The following is a 19258-nucleotide window of genomic DNA, read 5'->3' on the forward strand; positions in this document are numbered from 1 at the left end:
AAATCTCTAGTCATGGTCATTCGAATTAAGAGAGAATGAGTTCTCAAGAAGAATCCGATTAGAGCGGGACTTGAGTAGAAATTGTATGGGTCTGACAGCACCATGCTCGGTATATGGTCTCTGGGATATTAGATGGATGAGAGACTATAAGAATACGATAACTGAGGAGAGACAGGTCCCAATGGATTGGATTCTTCTGTATCATATGAGGACTACGACGTAGTGGCCTAGTACATCTGCAATTGATAAGTCGAGTGAATTTTTATGAAGATAATAATTTACTAAGCCAGAAAGAGTTCTTATAGGTACGACTCACTACCAATTCGATATTGGGCCTAGAGGGTCATACATATATGGTAAGCGTTGCGATGAGTAGAGGTTTGGATATGAGATATCCGTCGGAGCCCTTATCTTATTGGATATCCAATAAGCTCCTGAATTATTGGATCCTATAGATGAAATTCAATAAGAGCCAATGAGTGATTATTGGATAAAGATCCATTAATCTAAGAGGCTTGGGTAGTTGGATGGAGATCTAATACCCAATATGGTAGGATCCATTAGGGTTAAGTTGACATGAGACCTCTATAAATAAGAGGGAATCAATGGTTCATATGCTAGAGTCTTGGGTTGTCATCTTATATTCTCCTCCTCAGATAGCAAACTTGAAGTTTTGAGAAGCGTCGTCATAATCTTGTTGTGTGGATCACCACTAGAGAGGAGGAGGATATTTGAACTCCTTCACCATCTCCTATAAATCTACAAGGATTCAGGGATATATGATCTCCTTAGGAAACACAATCTTTAGTTTTAAGTTTTGTAGATTTTATGCACCAATCTTCGTACGACGACGAACACATCGATGGAAAATTTTATGATTTTGTTTTTTATGTTCTTCCGCTACGCATGTGATGTCGCCCCCTAGATTTTCCAACATATATTAACAAAACTAAGATGATATTAAGAGTCTATCTGAGAGAAATTTTTCGTGTTAATAGAGTACCATCTAGTTGTTAGAGAAGATTTATTAGATTCAAAATATTCAACATCTTAATTAAAATAGATTATATTATTTTAATTTAATGATTATGTAGTCAAAATAAAATAAATTATTTATTTTGATGGTGTTTATTAGGCTAATGTGGAATCCATCATGAATTAAAGATTAGGTTAGTTCAAGTTTGATCTTATCGAGGTATCTATGTCTAAGCCAAGTTGACTTGTCAATCTATGTTCTATCGAGTTATATCGATTTATATAAGATATACTGGAATTCAAATAGAAGAGGATGGTGTTATCCATATGTCAACATTTATTTTCTAAGAATGAACAAGTAAAAATGTAAAAAATATACTTGATCGTTAATTTTTCTCACAAATATGTAAAATTATTATTTTTTCTATCTTAGACATTAGTTTAGGGTGCTTTTTTATGATAGTAAAATATTATTAAAATATATTACAAAACCCAATTTTATTTGGATATATTGTGATTAGGTTGGAGTGAGTTTAAATAGGGAAATTTGGAAGTGAGTTATAGGGAAATTTGGAAGTGAGTTTTGATAGGGAAATAGTTGGATTAGAATAGCTCTGCAGGTTTCCAATTTTAGTTGGAAGCGGCCGTTAACCCCAACTTCACCGGCAAGTATGGCTCGATCCTATTAGCAGCCCTCTTCTTAATCGCGTTCGACTCGATTAAAGTCGGTTGTTAGAGTCGGTTGAGTGAGAAGGAAAGGTAGGAGGGGGAAGAGAGGGCGTCGTGATGAGGCAGCGGAGGGCGATCCTGGTGGGCTTCGCCGTCGCCCTCTTTCTTGGTGTCGCCGTGTACTTCCGGCTGTGGGCCATCGACCGCCAAGACGACTCCACCGCCACGGCCGATGACCGCGAAACCCTTCGGTTTGCAATCGTGTCCCTGGCTTTTCCTCTTTTTCTTGTGGCATATGCTCTCCATCTCGATGCATCGATCTACTGACATCATCATGATGATTTAGTTCCTCGATCTGTTAGTTTTTATGTGATTGCTCCCAATCTGATGGCTCGATGTATGTTGTTGTTGTTTCGTGTCGATCTGTCCTCAACTATGCAGTTCTAGTAGGTTAATGAGTTGTGGAGTTATAGACATTATGAAGTCTACTGCATCCGGAGCACATTTGAGCCGCACCATACCTGCTTATAGAGGGCTAGTTGGTGGTGGTGATTGGCATCAGATCTGGATTCAGATAGACTTGATCATTAGCCTTGATCCGGTTGTTTGCTGCTATTTCTCAACTCAACTTGGAAAAGAGTGTTAATATCATTTGCCTCTGCCTCACTATAGGGGATGTTGGTGAAGATCTCTTCTCGCTTCAGTTCCACTTTCACTAGCCTTCCCATTGCTCTCCCACTTCAATCTTATAGGAATGTGTATGAAGTTTTGCTTCTTATCCGCATCACTTCACTTGTTATGCTGCATTTTGGTGTCATGTAATTGTGCATATATTATATTTGTTTTTAAAGATTTTAAAGATACTGGATGAGTTGGAATGATATTGCAGTTGGGAGACAAATCAAGTTTTGTTTTCTATACATGTGCTCTGGATGTACGCAGTTGCATGCTTCGTTGAATATTTGCTGCATTCACATATCAAATGTTTTTTACCAATAGGATCGTGTTATACTTTCCTTCGGAAGTTGTTGGGAACGAGAAATTTTGAAGGTTGTTAATTGCCTTATCTTCTGCACTTGTTAACCAATCTTACTTTAAAGTGGAATGGCAATAGATTTTCCCTGGTATGTGCTTTTTGTTAACACCTTTATTTTACAATACTATTACACGGGAATTCCTTCATCGAGTTCGCTGCTTGGGATTTTATTAACTAGAATTCTTCATCAGGTCGGAGTTGATTGGCATTGTAAAGAAGACCGATGCTTCATTTACTAGTAAAGCTGAAACATTTTTCATATTTGGAAATTAATTAATTCATCTTCTTTACGATATTGTTATTACTGTCTGATTTTATGATGTAATGGATCTTTTCTGATTCCTTAAAGTTCCAAGAATGTTTATTAACTTGTATCTTTAGTACTCGTACATCATTTTTTTTGTTCACCACAGGAGACAATTTGAACGCGCCAATATGGAAGCAATGGATGAATCTGCTGAATGGAGGATGAAATATGATGGGGAGGTGGAGAGGAATAAACAGGTGCAGGATGAGCTCCAAAAGGTGCATCCCTTGTTTGTTTTAACTCTTGTTACTTTGCTGCATTTACTCTTGATTGTCAACTCTGACATTTGAACTATTGCAGCATAATTTTGAGAATGCCCAATGAGTCATCATTAACAAACACTAAATGATATTGGATGAAAATATAGTCTTGAGATAGATGTATAAATTTATTTTGTTATTGAAATATGAACTAGTTTAATTATCATTTTGTTGGTTAAATACTCTATAAACAACTAGATGCATGTAGTTTGATGTTTCGGTAGTAATAATTTTGCATATGTAATTATATAATACTCATGTACTGATTGAATTTAAAATACTTATCTGGGTAATAATTTTGCATATGTAATTATATAATACTCGTGTACTGATTGAACTTAAAATACTTATCTGGGTAATAATTTTGCATATGTAATTATATAATACTCATGTATTGATTGAACTTAAAATACTTATCTTCAACCTTAAATTTTTATATTTTTTCTAAGGTAAACATATGCCTTTGCTCGGATGAGACCTTGGCTCCTTATAGCGCCTAAAACTTTTGACAATATTGTGTGATATGACTTTTTGTGATTGAATTTCAATATCTTCTACTGTTGATAAGACTTTTCCATCATGAGTCTCCACTCCAATGATAAGGATCACAGATCATGCTATTTTTCTTAAAACTGGAAATATTGTATACAACATCCAAGTTTTGATGGGTATTTTGGAAAGAACCCACCTTCATGATTCCCTTAATTGCTCCAAAATATTATTTCTGTCAGGAACGATAATGTTTTAAGCGATTATTAAATGCCCATGGGCCTTTTAGAGATGTTGTTCTTTGTTAACTCAAACAAAAGTTGAGACATACTTTATGCGTTCAACACCAGGAAATCTTCCTATATTAACTGCAAGAAGGATACTTCATCTGGATTTCAGTTTGTGCTATATTGTATGGTCTCTAATTAATAGGTTCAGATGTTGCTGGCATATTAAGACATTTTAAGTTTGATAGTCTTGCTTGTTACGTGTCTTTGTACTTGAAGGTTAAGGATGTTATTTGAAAAGACAATGTGAGCTTGGATATATTTGAACTTTAAGAACTAATAAAGATTGCATTGATGATGCTTCGGTTGATGCATGGATATATTAAATTCACCCAAACAAGAATCAGAACTTGAAGATGAGATGTGAGATATGTTCTCCAATTTTCAGTGTAATCTTGATGGATTGGCTTGCTCATGTATCTTTATACATTTGTTGGTTATGTACTCTACTGCACATCTCATTTGCAGGCCAAGGCATCATTATCAAGTGCCACTAAGAGGTTTGACATACTGCAAAAGGTATCAACTTCAACATGCAACCTCGTCTTCTTTCTCCACCACTTTGTGCATTTTGCTTAAATTTATGTCTCTTTTCCAGGAAACTATGAATCTGCAGAAGCAGATTGAGTCATTGAAACAACAAATCGAAGAGAGGAGACAGCACTGCAATTGCAGTCAATCATCAAGCCAGCTCTGATAAAGATGCATGCTGTTCACCCAATCCTACATGCTGGATATCATACCATAACCTCTGGTGACTCATTTACACCATCCTTCTATGAAATCATCATTTTCATGTCTTTCTTCGATCCTCTTTTGGTTTCTGATAGTGAAGATTTCATTACCCACAAGTTGTTGTCTATAGGGAGGAATCTCCTTTTATGCGTGGGAGAAGAACTCAAACTGATATCTTTTATCTGAAATCCTTGCACGTCTCAAACCAGCATCATTATAAGATACAAATTACAGCAACGGGAAATCAACCATCAACAAGAAGAAAAGAAAAAGAACTTCGAGGCCACACCCAAATAGACAGTAATGAGTAGCCATTTCTTCTCATCTTTCACCTGCATGCCAATGACCACAAATTCAAGAGAAAAGATGGAGAGACTGCAAACCAACCGATGAATGCCATCGCTGCAGCAGTCTCAAAGCTTGTACAGTGGTTCTCTGAACATAAGTTGAGATCATTACTAATCAGTACCGTAATGCCAGCAGATGCACAAGCAGAAGCAAACGTCAATGTGGCTGTGATCTGCATGACAAGTCATATTATAATTTGTCGGAGGTAAAAAAAACAAAAAAAACAAAATAGAACAAATACTTAAATTCTAAATCAAATAAACTGATTAACTTAATTTGACATGTCTTACGGAAAATAAATGGAAATTTCGAACTTGTCAATGCCATGCATGATGTAGCAGACGATAGATTCTCAAGATATAAAGTTTCTTTTGTAAGTTCACTCGGTGTGTGAATTTTATGGCCATATATGTCATTGCGTTCAAGTGGTTATTTCCATACTAAAAGCCACAAACTTATTTGAAATCGAAACATGACAGTGATGTGTTCTTAATTCGTTTGATCAGTTATTTACCCCATCCCCAATAGTAAACCAACAAAGAGCTCGGCGATTCCGCAAGCAGCGCCTCACTAGTAGAGCGTATACATCCAGAAAAGCTAATGAGATACTCCACAAGCTCTGTAAGATGGCTGCTGCAACCAGAGAGCTGCATAATACACAATAAATTAGTTAGAATGTTCAGAATTGCTGTGTTACGAAGTTACGGTTGCTCATTGCTTTGCGGATGGAAAAAAGCATTCATAACCTTCGAGAACGGCAGAGTTGGAATTACGAGAAGCGCCATCACACTATCTACAGAAGCATCAACAAGTCCAGTGGTGTAACAATCTTGTCTTCTCAATGAAGTAAGTATCAAAGCCAAAGGAACTCGAATCCATCAGGTTATTAAATTGAAAATGACTGTTTTTTTTATATAAAAAAGAAATCCCTCCTTGCGCTTATGATCATTTTATAAAGCATATTCGCGTACATGTCATGAGGCAATTGTAATAAAATACTGGGATTTCAAATTATCATCAAGAGAAAACTTTCAAGTTATTAAAACTGATTAGGTAATTTAACGAAGAACAGCCCCCTTTTGTACATTGTGTACAAAGTGCACTTCAAAGCTTTATATCTATCAGACAATGGTTAGTTAGTAGTAACACTGATTATTGTTAGAGGTACTGATGAAGAGACATATCGAACCAAAACAATTTTTCTATTATCCGCAATTATGCATTCTGAGCATTGATGACATAAATCGAAGTGTTTCAGAAAAGCAAACCACTAACCATGAATTGAAGTTTCAAAATCATGGCATCAGCGACGAGGAGGATATGACACAAGTATTTAAACGAGTGCTGATATATATGATAACATGCTGAATATTGCCAATGTCCCCATAAATCATTTTATTGCTAATGCAGATACCCTGAAAGATTTATCTCTGTGAGGCCATAAAGCTACTACTAATGACTGATGAAGGGTTAAATGATTGATGCGTTTAATCACCTAGTTCGGCCATTGACAAGTTCTACAACAACAACAACAACAAAAAAGGCCAAAAGAAAACGACAGGACTGATGAAAACTTATCTAAGATCCTAAACTGAATAAAAATTAGATGTTTGACCAAAGAGAGAATCGAGTTAGTAGGACCTAGCACATAAAAAGAATACCAACTTCAATATTCCTTAGCAGTCTAACGTTACAAAATTACCATCTAGATTTCGGTAGCCACCACCAAAAAAAAAAAAAACACACACACACAAATTGGTGAGTTGATTAAGATACTAGTGTAGGGATATGGTAATATGAAAACACACAAATCAACCTTATAATTTTGTAATATGAAAAACTTTAATATTAAAATCTAAACTTAAATAAAAGTATATCTAAATTTATGATACATATCTTTCAATGTCATTCATAAAACTTTTATCTAATCTATGGGTATATCGTCATCGAATCTGAAAGTTGTAGCAATGTCGATCTGTAAGAAGAACTAGACTCTTCTTCTTTTCTCTTCATATTTTTCACAAGAACGCTATGAGTGATATATTAGGAATAAAAAGGAGATGAAAGAAGACCTATAATCTCTTATTGAGAAATTCATGTGACTAAGGAGAAATAAGAGAAAATTTATAATCTCTCAATAATGTTACATATCCACACATCCGCACATTATATGTTTAGTTTCTAGAAGGTTCTATCTATTTATAAGCGAGAGAAAAGAGTCTACGATAAGTAATTAAGAGAGTCATTTCTATTAAGATCATTTTCTTGGACTTCTTTTTTATTGATCGATGATCGTAATCAGAATCTAATCATATCAATAATATATCTTACCTAATTATATATCGTTATATAATCTAACATTCTTCCACTTGATATATTAATTGGTAATATATAAAAATTTTAAATCAAAATAAATAAAATAAAATTTTATTTAAGAATAATTTTATTTAGTTGGATTCTGAAACTTTGGAAAAATATTTTACACATGCGTACAAATTTTATAAAACAACTAATAAGTCCAATAAATATAATACTATATTAAGTTTGACTATCAATACAAGTCATAGCGATTGTATGTCATCAATGTCATACTTCCTACCAGAACACTATTAGTCATTCCTAATATCATAAACATAATATCATATTAAGTTTGATTATCAATATAAGTCATAGCGGTTAAGTTTGACTATCAATACAAGTTATAACGAGTGTATGTCATCAATGGCATACTTCCTACCACAACACTATTAGTCATTCCTAATATTATAAGCATAATATCATATTTAAGTTTGATTATCAATATAAGTCATAGTGGTTGTATGTCATCAATGTCATACTTCCTACCACAATACTATTAGTCATTCATAATATTATAAACATAATATCATATTAAGTTTGATTATCAATATAAGTCATAGCGGTTATATATCATCAATGTCATTTTTTTTTTTATATACCACAACACTATTAGTCCTTCATAATATAATCCAAAATAACCTCCGTAATATATTTATTAGCCCTTCCTAATGTAATCCAAAATGACATTTGTAATTTATTTTGTCAAAACAATCATGTTAGCACATTCAACCATAATATGTACACATATAAATGTAAACAGTGTAGCAGAAATAAATAACTTTAATTACATAAAATAAGAATATTAATTATAATGTATACTCAAATATATATTATCATACCGTTTATAAGTTGCTCACAAATCCAACTATAAGAATATGTTCTTTCAAACACTTTAGACTATAAGTCCTAAGTGAATGGATCAATAATCAATATAATATAATATAACTTAAGTTTTTAACTAATATTAATTATTTTTGAACTCTTTTTCTCTAGCCATCAAGTATTTTATAACATAATGCATAGAGCTACAATAGTGCGACTTGACAATTAAGGCTAACCACACCAAATCTCGAGATAAAAATTCGTAGTCATAAAACTTAATTAGTAGCCTCAGAGCATGTCACAAAATTAGCTTATATTGTTAATAATATAATAATATATTACTTTATATTTTTTTCTATAAATTATCCCTCTAATCGATATAGATATAAACTATAAAGTAGACTTTAAGGCAATTTACAGAATCAACACTTGAAAAATAATATCATTTCAAATCTAATTTCATATATGTGAGCATGTAATCCTTCGTTTATTTTAGATATCTTATTATTTTCTTTGCAGTATTTTAGTATCTTTATTTCTAGGTAACTCTAATATTTACTCGGTATTTTAATTGCAAAACTTATATCTGATTTAGCATAAACTTGAGCATATAATAGACTTCCAACTATGCATACATAAAGAATTTTTTTTATCTGATTCTTTTTCAAGTCATTTTAAAAATACATGTTTTGATTATAGTTTTTTTACTTTTATTATTTGTTGAATAAAGTTGTATGCTAAATCTCTATGAGTCTTAATCAATATATCTTTTTTAAGATAGTTCGAAGAATCCTTGAGTTCTATTCATGAATATTTTAATACTAATAATATAAAATATCTTATTCATATCAATCATCTTAAATTTTTTAGTGAAAAATTTCTTGATTCTGTACAAAAAAAACCAAGAATACTATTGGCAAGCAAAATATTATTCATATATAACATCGATATAATAAACTTACTCCCATTGATCTTCTGATATAAATAATAATCAACAGTATTTTTCTTAAATTTGAAGGAAATAATGATATCAAGAAATTTTATATACTATTATCTTATTTAAAGTCATAAATAGATTTTCTAAATTTGCATACTAAATTTTGTATTTCTTTCATTTTTTATGCGAATCATTTAGGTTAACCCATATAAAACTAGATTCTCATTCAAAAAACTTATTTTTATATCCATATGATATAACTCAAAATCATAATGAGTTATTAATATTAAAACAATTCTTAATGAGTTCATTTAAAAAACTAAAAAAATATCTCATTATAGTTGATGCATTCTTTATGAGTAAAATCTTTAATCATTTTTATATCGTTCGATATTACCCTTTCAGTCATGTTTATGTACTAGACTGTTTTATAATTATTGGATAATTCAATTAGTTCTCAAACACCATTTTAATCATTGATCTCAACTCTTCTTTTATTGCATCAAAACATATTTCCGAATCGTTACGTTTCATAACTTATAAAAATAATAAAAGATTCTTTTGATTCCTATATTGTAATCTAATTCTTATATATATAATATATAATAATTAGAAATGACATGTTTTCTTTTTATCTAAGATATTCTTATAATTATCAAGTATGATTATTCTACAAGTTCATCAGTAGTAATATCAATATTATGTTAGGGTTCACTAATAATATTTCGTTGTTCGCCTCTATTAAATCATTTAATGATTTGATGAACAATAATCTCTCGAATATAAAATAATAACAATATATGTTTCCTTAATATCAAAATTAAATTTTAAGATCTTTTACCCTCATTGATTTACTATTTTTTTAGAATCTTACATTAGCATATTCAAGTATCCTCATACTATGATTAAAGCAATAAAATTTATATCCCTTTGAATTTTTCTTGGATAACTAATAAAATATCCAAAATAGTCTTTGAACCCAATTTTGTTTCTTATGATTTGAAGATTTTTATCTCTATAGGATAATCTCAAATATATAAATGTCTAAAGTTGGGTTTCTTGTTAATCCATAATTCAAAAGAGTTGATATCATCTATGTACTAAGAATCATGTTCAAGATATACATAATTATCCTTAGAGCTTATCTTCACATTGATTCGGACACAGAATACTCTACTTTTTTTAGGAATTTAACAAAAGAAATATAATTATGATCAGTTCATCATAACTACCATAAAATTTATCACCATTGTCTGATATGATAATTTTTAACTTTTTTATCTAATTATCTCTTGCCTTTATTTATGTACACTTAAAGGTATCAACAGCCAAAAACCTTAGATAGTCATATCTCAATATATAATCTATAAAATTGATAGAAATATATCTCTCCATAAAATAGAGAATATGAAATGGTCTATAGATATAAGCATATATAATCTCAAGAAGTTTATGAAAGTATATTTCATTCTATTATTTAATTATAAGATCATTGTAAACTAAATATTCATATTAATTCTGCAAAGATTATCATACAAAATTCAAAAGTTAACTTTTATTGAATCATAAATATATTGAGTTTACAACCATAAAAATAAAATAAAATCCTAATAATTATAGATAATAAACCCAAATTTCTATAATTATAAGAATATAATATGGATATGCATCATCAAGTTCTATCAAATAAATTGTCTCTAGGTGCAGGTGATAAGTACCAACTACTATTACTTTCACTTTAAGATGATTCCTTGTAACATTGAATATTTTATTCTCTTTTAGTTTTTATGATAGGTTAAATCTCTATTATTAGTAACATATATTAAAGTATTAGAATCAATCCACCAAGCATTAGAAAATGATATTTGTAATATTTGATTTGAAACATACAAATGTCAAACTTATATCTTTCCCTTTCGAACCAACCTTTATAGTCCTTTCTTCACATGACCTTTCTTGTCATAAAAGTAGCATTCTACTATGAAGATTTTTATTTTATGAGTTTATATAGTATTGATAAACTCATATGATTTACGCTTTAACTTTCTTTTATTGTTACCCGATCCTTAAGCAGTACTTAAAATATTATGAGTCTTTCTTACTTTAACTTTAATTATTTTCAAACACATATAATAGTTAGCTCATTTAAGTTTTACTTATCCTTAATCTTATTATAATATATTTTAAATGAGTCAAATTAAGAAAAAATAGTATTAAGAATAAATTATATGAGAAATGACTCAACTATATTTATGTTCAATATTCTTTACCTTACAACCTTATCAATTATATTGAAAATATAATCTTGAATTTCTCAAATAGTATCATATTGAATTTCAATCAATTCTTTTATTAATATGTTAGCTAATAGCTTATCAATAAATTTAAATTAATCTTTAACTATTCTAGTGCACTAGTTGCTTATTGTAATGAGGTCTAAATATTATTAACAATAATCATAAAATCGAGTCTTTTAAATCTTTTTCGATCATTTATCTCAATTATTATTATATAGAACTTTTATTAATTAAGTCTATGATCCTTTTAACTAGTCTAATCAAAGTCTTAATACACTTAATGTAAATTACATGTGGTCAAGTCATTTATAATAATTTAATCTAAAAAATATAAAGATATTTATCAGAATTCAATCAAGTACCACTATAATAAAAATAAAATACTATTAATATCTTAAACTTTTTTTTAATAAATGTTGATCTATTGATATCTTCTCTATTTGATATATCTAGTGTTTATATAAAAATATTTATGGAGAATCGATACCATCCTTATGAAATAGTATTGTTACCTTTGGGTATACAATCCTAAATTATAAAGATATCTAAAATATCATCATCATATTCTATTATATAATTATTATAAGTATATTCTCCTATGTAATTATCTAAATTTTTTAATTATATATGTCATTATGAATATTATTTTTTAATATTATTTATGATTAATTTCTTAATATAATTTTATAAGTTATTGTTCTAAGCTACTTTAGTGACTACAATACCAATATAATAATATAAAATATAATTTAAAATATCCTACAATTTAAAACATCTTATAAGCTTCTTATCTTAAGCTACTTTGGTAGCTACTAATTAGATAAAATTAAAGATATGAGTTACAAATAATATTTATGAAATTTATTCAATCTAATTTATGTCGAAATAGTTTAATAATAATAATAATTATTATTATTATTATTATTATTGAATATTAATTAGCATAAAGAAAAAATCATATGATAACTATAATCATGGTGAAACATAAATCATACCTCTACGTGAAAAATAAATATAATTTTTATAATTTTAAATATATGCATGTAAATAATCAAATAAATATCCAAGAATAATAATTAGATTTTCATTTATCGCATGCAAAATTTTATCAATATGTCATACCAGAAAGATATAAAAAAAATCATAATTCATAATTTTTTTAATTCTGCATAGAACTCTTATACAAATCAATTCTATTCAATTTGGCAGACCTAGATTTGAGCTCATAAATTTGGGTCGACTATTCGTTAACCCGTTAAAATTCAACTTAATCATAATAAAAAAGATCAAAATTTGACTTTTTCTCAAATTCAATTGAGACTTGATTGATCAAATATATGTCCAGTAAGAGTTAAAATATAGATATGGTTACGTTTGATTAAATTAATCGGCAGACCCAGAATTGGGCTATCTAAATTGGACTCATAAATTTGGGTTGATTATTTGCCCAATTAAGCTCGTTAAGATTAAAATTAATCACGATAAAAAAAGGTTAAAATTTGACTTTTCTCCAATTTATCAAGAATTAAGGATATTTAAAATTTTAATTTCTTAAGATTAAACTATAATTTTAACTTAGGATATATAATAGAAATATTTAATTTATGAAGGGCATAATCGTTAAAGTTGAATTTAAGAACATTTCACAATCACCGTCACGCCCATGCATGCGAGTCGACGGTGCAGCAACCGTCCATCGCTTGTGTGTCGCTACCGCCCGTCGCCTGCGATGGGACAACTAACCTCATATAGTTGATTGACAACCTCATCGATCGTCGTGCCCTACTATCACATTCCTCGCAGGTGGAACGCCCTTGATGTTGGCCGACGACCTCCACGGTTGCCATAGTGTGCAGCTATGCTCGTACGTCCGACTGCATAGCCACTAGGAATCGTGGCCTTCAACATCCAGTTGACCCCGATCGTGACCAACAAGTGCTGCCACTGTAACGATACTATCAAAGCTGCCATTGGTAGTGGTGCGACCATAGCCGCTGCATGTAGCGATGCCGCCATAGGTAGTGTCACTATGTAGTCACCACGGGCAATGGCATTGTTACAACCGCTGCACGCAATGATGCTATGCAGTTGTCGCAACCCACAGTGCTTGCACTAGGTTTGTAACAACTGCTTGTGACTAGACCGTCGCCCTTAATAATACTATCACCGACAATAAGCTGTCGACAGTGGTTCATCAATCAAATACGAGGAATTTATATCGCTTATAAGAAGGTGACAAGATGGACTAGATAGAAAGCCAAATTAGCAATATAGACGAATCATCCATGCATTATAAATAAAAATCGAATAACATTTTTTCGCGAGCGAAAGCAAATATATCTAAAGTATTTGATTTCACAAATATGACTCCGATGCTAATTGTAAACATAAAATACCATCCTTTTACTTCCGTTATGTAAAATACTTTAATACCAAAATTTGAAATCAAATAATAATATATCTAAATTTATGATGTGTATTTTTCGATACCATTTAGAAAATTTTTATCTGATCTATGGGTGCACCATCATCGAATCCAAAAACTATAGTAATGGATTAGGGACAAAGAGGAGATGAGAGAATCTGTAATCTCTTAGTAACTGATTCATGTAACTAAGGGAAAATGAGAGAATATCTATAGTCTTTTAATAATGTTACATATTCACATATCCACACATTGTGTGTTTAGTCCCCATGAGGTCATATCTAATTATTGGTAAGAGTAAGGGTTCTAGAATAAATAATTAAGAGAGACCCTTTCATCAAGACTATCTCTTGAAAAATCTATCGTAATTAGACTTTCTTTCTATTCCTAATAATCATAATCAGAATTCAATCATATTCATAATCTAACAACTAAGACATATTTATTAAATAAAAGAAGCTGCTAATCTAACAAATCCCTGGACTAGTAATAAATAAAAGAAGCTGCTAATCTAACAAATCCCTGAACTAGTATATACGCAAAATATTTATTTTATAGAACTCTTCGACAAAAAAAAACATTGATAACGTCAAGGTGAATGATTTATTTAAATACAGACACATGATGAATCTTTGAAAAGTAGGACAAACCAATGTGAAACATTCGGTCACAGTCACAGATAAAACTTCAGTCAAGCGCAAGATTTATCTCCTTCCGACTCATATTTAGCTTGGTTTCTTCAACTCCCTAGACAAATCTAAGCAATGTAAAACACAAAATGTTTCATGTGGCAACAACCTATGATACTTACAAAAAATCCCCCTAAACTAATAAAATTTATTTTAAAAAATGGATCAAATGCTCTTGCTATTGTTTTTATCCCTTGACTAATATTGACAACTAAATAAGCCACATTTCCTTCATGGTAACTTGAGGAGCAAAATGCAAACACCTCTTCATATTTCTCATCTCAGTGACCAATGTAATGAGTTTAATCAGCTAAACATCACACGGCCATATAACCTGCTCCGCTCTGTAGACACACCTATCATATCCACCACTTCGCTACCAGTAAGTAGCATCTTCTATTGAAATGAAATGTTGCCAATCTATAATGCAGCTTGTTTTCTTCATTTCCCTTAATGGTTACCAGTTATTTCAATTTATTTATTTATTTATATAGAGGATAAGGGGTGAAGAGGGGATTGAGCTCAGGATAAGCTGTCAAAAAGTCATTATCAAGCATAACTTTACTGATGCAAATAAAAATTTTACTTTCTATCGATCTTTTGTTATTGGAGTATCTGTAATCCTTTGTCAGAGTAAGAAGCAATGCCATAGCCAGCAAACATAAGAGAGGAACTTCCAAGCCAAGTGGTGCAGTAGTAAGTAGGCAAGAATGGAGGTATCAAAAGTTCCCATAAAAATCATTCCGAAATCGGACCAAGCATAAATAAACAATCCATTTGCCTACTTTAAACAAGTCATGGCTTCATAAATGTTGAGCGCAATAAAAGAAGAAAGCAATGGAAGGGAAGAAACGAAATAGCAAGAGCGAGTTACCAGAAGGCGGTGACGGAGGGGAAATCGCTGGTGGAGGTCATGACGCCGAGCGCGGCGACGGCAAATGCGAACTGGACGAGGCGCAGGGCGAGGCCGCCGGGCGTCCCCGGCATGCCCTGTACGTCCTTCATCCTCACACCGAGCGGGTTCTCGGCCGCATCCGCGAGGGGCGGAGCCTCCACGGGGTGTACCGCCGGCCGGCTCACGAACATCTCCATCGCAGCTTTTACTCGTCGATCATAAGCAGCTAGCTAAGCACTCTCCTCCGAAGCCTCAAGGACAAGACCCACCAAAACTACCGTCCCTCCCCATCATCAAGCGGCCGCCGAGCTGTCGAGCTTAGGAAAGGGATCTGATATTTCTGGCGAAGAGAACCCGATCGAAACAAGAATCCTAGTGCGGTCGCATCGTATATACACTCCCGCATCCCACCTCGTCTCAGCCAGGGTACGCGCGATCCGTGACCGCAGAGCAGGGTGGGGCCCGCTTGCAGGTCCATCTTCCCCAATCAGGTAGGGGCGTAGGTAACGCCGGAATATAATTTCTCGTGACCAAGAGGTGGGTTCGTGAGGCACATACGTAATGAAGCGTATCTTCGCCTGCGGCGGTTGTCTGCTGATCCACTGAGAACCTGCTGCTATCTCTGACGAAGATAGATCGCTTGGGCTAGGAGGAGCGGCGTTTTAGGTGGGACCCGATAAGCTCTTCCTGTCATCGTAGAGGTAAAAGATAGGTGAAAACGGGCGGACGCGTATAAGAAGCGCTGCCCGTGTCGTTTCTACTTGTCCGCCACTGACGGACAGCGAATCCAATGAGAAGGTCGGTCGCGTGTTCCGCTTCCTGCGGTTGGATTTTGGTAGCGAACAGATTTATGGGGATACTTTTTCTGGACCAGAAAATTACGTCAGTACCTACCAACCTACCAACGGCCATTAGTTGAACTGACAGGTTAAATCTTTTGCTCCACAATAAATATATATATATATATATATATATATATATATACACACATAAAGGCTTTAGATTGTAGTCGAAATTTATTTTAATTTCAGATTATTTAATATAAAATTTAATGTATTTATATCATATTTTAATAAAAAAATTATTAGAAAACCACTTGCACCATTTACAAGCCTTTTAAAGTGAGCATATTTATTTTGAGGTCGTAAAAGATAATTATCCTAGTTTCCAAAAATAGTGTAGTGTGAAGCATCTTATGTTTGATCCGAATGTGATGGGAAAAATCTCTAACTTGTGATGCATTTTAGTAACATTTTGGCACTTGTCAAGTCTATATTTGGGATGAGTATGACATCTAACAAAGTTCACGTTCTAAGTCCTAAAAGTCACTGTAGATGTAGGAAAATAGAGCTAAGTGGCATTATAGAGGCATTTACAAATGACAACACACACACACAAGAAAAAAAAATTCAATCACAATTCATTCAGAGTGTATGGAATTTAGACGGAAGATATTTGGAAAAAATCTCTTGCTTTGATATATTTTGATATTATTCAATCTTGAACAATAGGGTTGAGTATCGAGATTTTTAATAATAAGTACGAAAGTGGTTCACATGAGCTGAAATTTCAAGAATAATCGTTACATGTCATCTAATATAAATCCAACCGATCTCAGGTCCCAAAGGTTATTATGGGACCATCACATGAAAAAATCCCAGTTATAATACAAGAAACTTAATGAAAAATCAAAACAAGTAAGATTGTTTCAAAATAAATTTACAATCCAAAGACGAATTGCAATAAAAAAATATAATAATCATATATTATAGTGTATTATGCCACTACTATCAAAGTTGTTGGGTGATAACAAATCTTTATGGTTGATGAATATTTTTAAGAGTCCAAATTATATTTAAATTTATTGATAAAGTTGTAATTAAATTAAAATTTCTTAGCAAATTAAGATTTATTCCTATAATTATATATTGAGTCTTAAGGTTTCGATAAAAAAGAAAAGGTAAAGATATTTTGGATACTCTAGTGTTAGTAAAGAGAGTCGATAAAGAAGTTTTTAAGATTTATGTGAGATGTGCATAAGGATAACTCAGGAGTCGATTATGTATATAGAAGAATTTGGTTTTCTCTATGGATAACAGTAAAATTTATCGAATCATATTAAATCTTTTATCAGCTTTTTAGCATTTTTTTTAACTTGTTGATCAGTATGTATTCTTTTGGTTTCAAAAATATTCTCTCCTTTAACAAATGGTATTAGAGTCCAAAATATTCGATGATTAGAGATTCAATAAAGATGTCATCAATTGTTTTGGTTGGCTTTATTATAGAGAAATTTAATGAAAAAAAAGAGTGAAAGATCTTCTTGTCTATCAAAGCTTAGTAAAAACATTGAGAGATGAGTAAATAAACCAAAAAAGATGAATGATAAAAATCAGGAGGAGCTTGAGGTGAATACTATTTGTTTTTGTATCATTGATAATGACTTCGTTGTGATTATTTATGATAAGCTAGACAAATTTTATCTAACAAAAATCTTAACTAATTGAGTTGTATCTAAAGTGGAAGTTATATATGATGATGATGGAAAAAGGTTGAGATTTGGTAGAACATCTAAATATATTCAAAGAAATATTAGATAAACTTATGAAAGATGACATCAAGATTTATGAGGAAGAAAGGGTGGCTTTGCCTCTTGCATTGCTTGCCAACTTCCATGACAATTTTGTGGTGGCAATTTTATGGAGATGATCTAATGTGAAAAGAATATAATAATTTTGGAACAAGTTGAAAAAAAATTAGTATCTCATGCTAAAAAAAAAATGATAAATATGATAATATGAATGGTAAGACATTAGTTGCCCAGAGGTCAACAAAGATGATTTTTCTGATAGGAGTAAATCTTAGTGTGATTAGTGTAGTGGGTCAAGATCAAAGTGTCTAAGTCTTTAGATAATGTTTATTATAGTTGCAAAAAGTATGAACATATCAAATAAAATTGTATGAGGAAAAAGAAATAAAAAGAAGATGATGAGTGCTCTCTTATTATATCCTCACAATCTCCAGATATAATTATATTTTTTTTAAGTTAGTTTTTAGATTCTACTTATTTTAGAATGTTTGTTTTAGAAAGATCATTTTTGATTCACTAAATGACTAAAAAGATCATAAGTGTTATTATAATTAATACATGTTAATTATAAATTATTTATTGTGAGCATACATGTGTCATATGATACATATTCTTATTAATCTTTTAATATTCTTTGTTGATGTTCTATACATGCATATGATAGATACTTGTATTTATTAATATAAGATCAATATATTGTTGGACGTTTTTTTTCAACTTTACCCTATTATTTATTGGGCATTTATGTTTAAAAAATATATATTTATTGAAGATAGTATGGTGTTAGAGGAGAGAGCAAACGAGGTGAAGATAAATTTGATAATTATATATATATTAATTTTTTTAAAAAAAAATATTATTTTGTAAAAAAAGATTTTGTTCATGCAGGAATCAATCTTTTGAAGAACACCCAATGTTTGTTTTGCAAGTTTACAATAAAAGAAATGGCTGTTCTTCTTATTTTGAATCTAAAGGTAAAAGAAAATTCATGATATATATTGTATATGCAAATCCTAGATGTAAAAATAGGTATAATTCATCCTTTAAAGGTACAATGGATAGATATTGGATTTGAGTTAGATTAGTTCGTACGTGACAATTATAGAAGGTAGATAATCATTAGGTTTATATAAATTCCT

General features: G+C 31.3%; 2 protein-coding genes across 4 annotated transcripts; one reads left to right on the top strand and one right to left on the bottom strand.

Annotated features, from left to right (window-relative positions):
- The first annotated feature begins 1565 nt into the window (after nucleotides 1-1565).
- LOC135585436 (uncharacterized) lies at nucleotides 1566-4946 on the top strand. 2 transcript variants are annotated; one of them, XR_010484417.1, is made up of 5 exons: nucleotides 1566-1895; nucleotides 3094-3205; nucleotides 4492-4542; nucleotides 4622-4777; nucleotides 4889-4946. XR_010484417.1 is itself a non-coding variant. In XM_065095278.1 (4 exons), exons 1-4 carry the CDS (start codon nucleotides 1762-1764, stop codon nucleotides 4718-4720), a joined length of 396 nt encoding a protein of 131 aa, XP_064951350.1. In that variant the 5' UTR covers nucleotides 1567-1761; the 3' UTR covers nucleotides 4721-4946. The 2 variants fall into 2 exon arrangements, 1 of the variants encoding a protein (XP_064951350.1); XM_065095278.1 differs by having other exon boundaries at nucleotides 1567-1895; nucleotides 4622-4946.
- Nucleotides 4893-16123, bottom strand: LOC135605322 (CASP-like protein 5A1). 2 transcript variants are annotated; one of them, XM_065095277.1, is made up of 4 exons: nucleotides 15509-16123; nucleotides 5621-5753; nucleotides 5228-5278; nucleotides 4893-5090 (listed from the first exon to the last, which is right to left on the bottom strand). In XM_065095277.1, exons 1-4 carry the CDS (start codon nucleotides 15724-15726, stop codon nucleotides 5010-5012), a joined length of 483 nt encoding a protein of 160 aa, XP_064951349.1. In that variant the 5' UTR covers nucleotides 15727-16123; the 3' UTR covers nucleotides 4893-5009. The 2 variants fall into 2 exon arrangements, with proteins under 2 accessions (XP_064951349.1, XP_064951348.1); XM_065095276.1 differs by having other exon boundaries at nucleotides 4893-5278.
- Between the last annotated feature and the right edge of the window lie 3135 nt (nucleotides 16124-19258).

Source organism: Musa acuminata, chromosome BXJ2-2, assembly GCF_036884655.1.
Source record: "Musa acuminata AAA Group cultivar baxijiao chromosome BXJ2-2, Cavendish_Baxijiao_AAA, whole genome shotgun sequence".
Taxonomy (NCBI): Eukaryota; Viridiplantae; Streptophyta; class Magnoliopsida; order Zingiberales; family Musaceae; genus Musa; species Musa acuminata.

Coding starts and splice junctions, on each gene's coding strand:
- LOC135585436 (XM_065095278.1), top strand. CDS start 1,762: ATGAGGCAGCGGAGGGCGATCCTGGTGGGCTTCGCCGTCGCCCTCTTT. Junction 1,896..3,093: donor GATGACCGCGAAACCCTTCG/GTTTGCAATCGT, acceptor TGTTCACCACAG/GAGACAATTTGAACGCGCCA. Junction 3,206..4,491: donor TGCAGGATGAGCTCCAAAAG/GTGCATCCCTTG, acceptor TCTCATTTGCAG/GCCAAGGCATCATTATCAAG.
- LOC135605322 (XM_065095276.1), bottom strand. CDS start 15,726: ATGGAGATGTTCGTGAGCCGGCCGGCGGTACACCCCGTGGAGGCTCCG. Junction 5,754..15,508: donor CCCTCCGTCACCGCCTTCTG/GTAACTCGCTCT, acceptor TGTATTATGCAG/CTCTCTGGTTGCAGCAGCCA. Junction 5,279..5,620: donor GGTTTACTATTGGGGATGGG/GTAAATAACTGA, acceptor CTTGTCATGCAG/ATCACAGCCACATTGACGTT.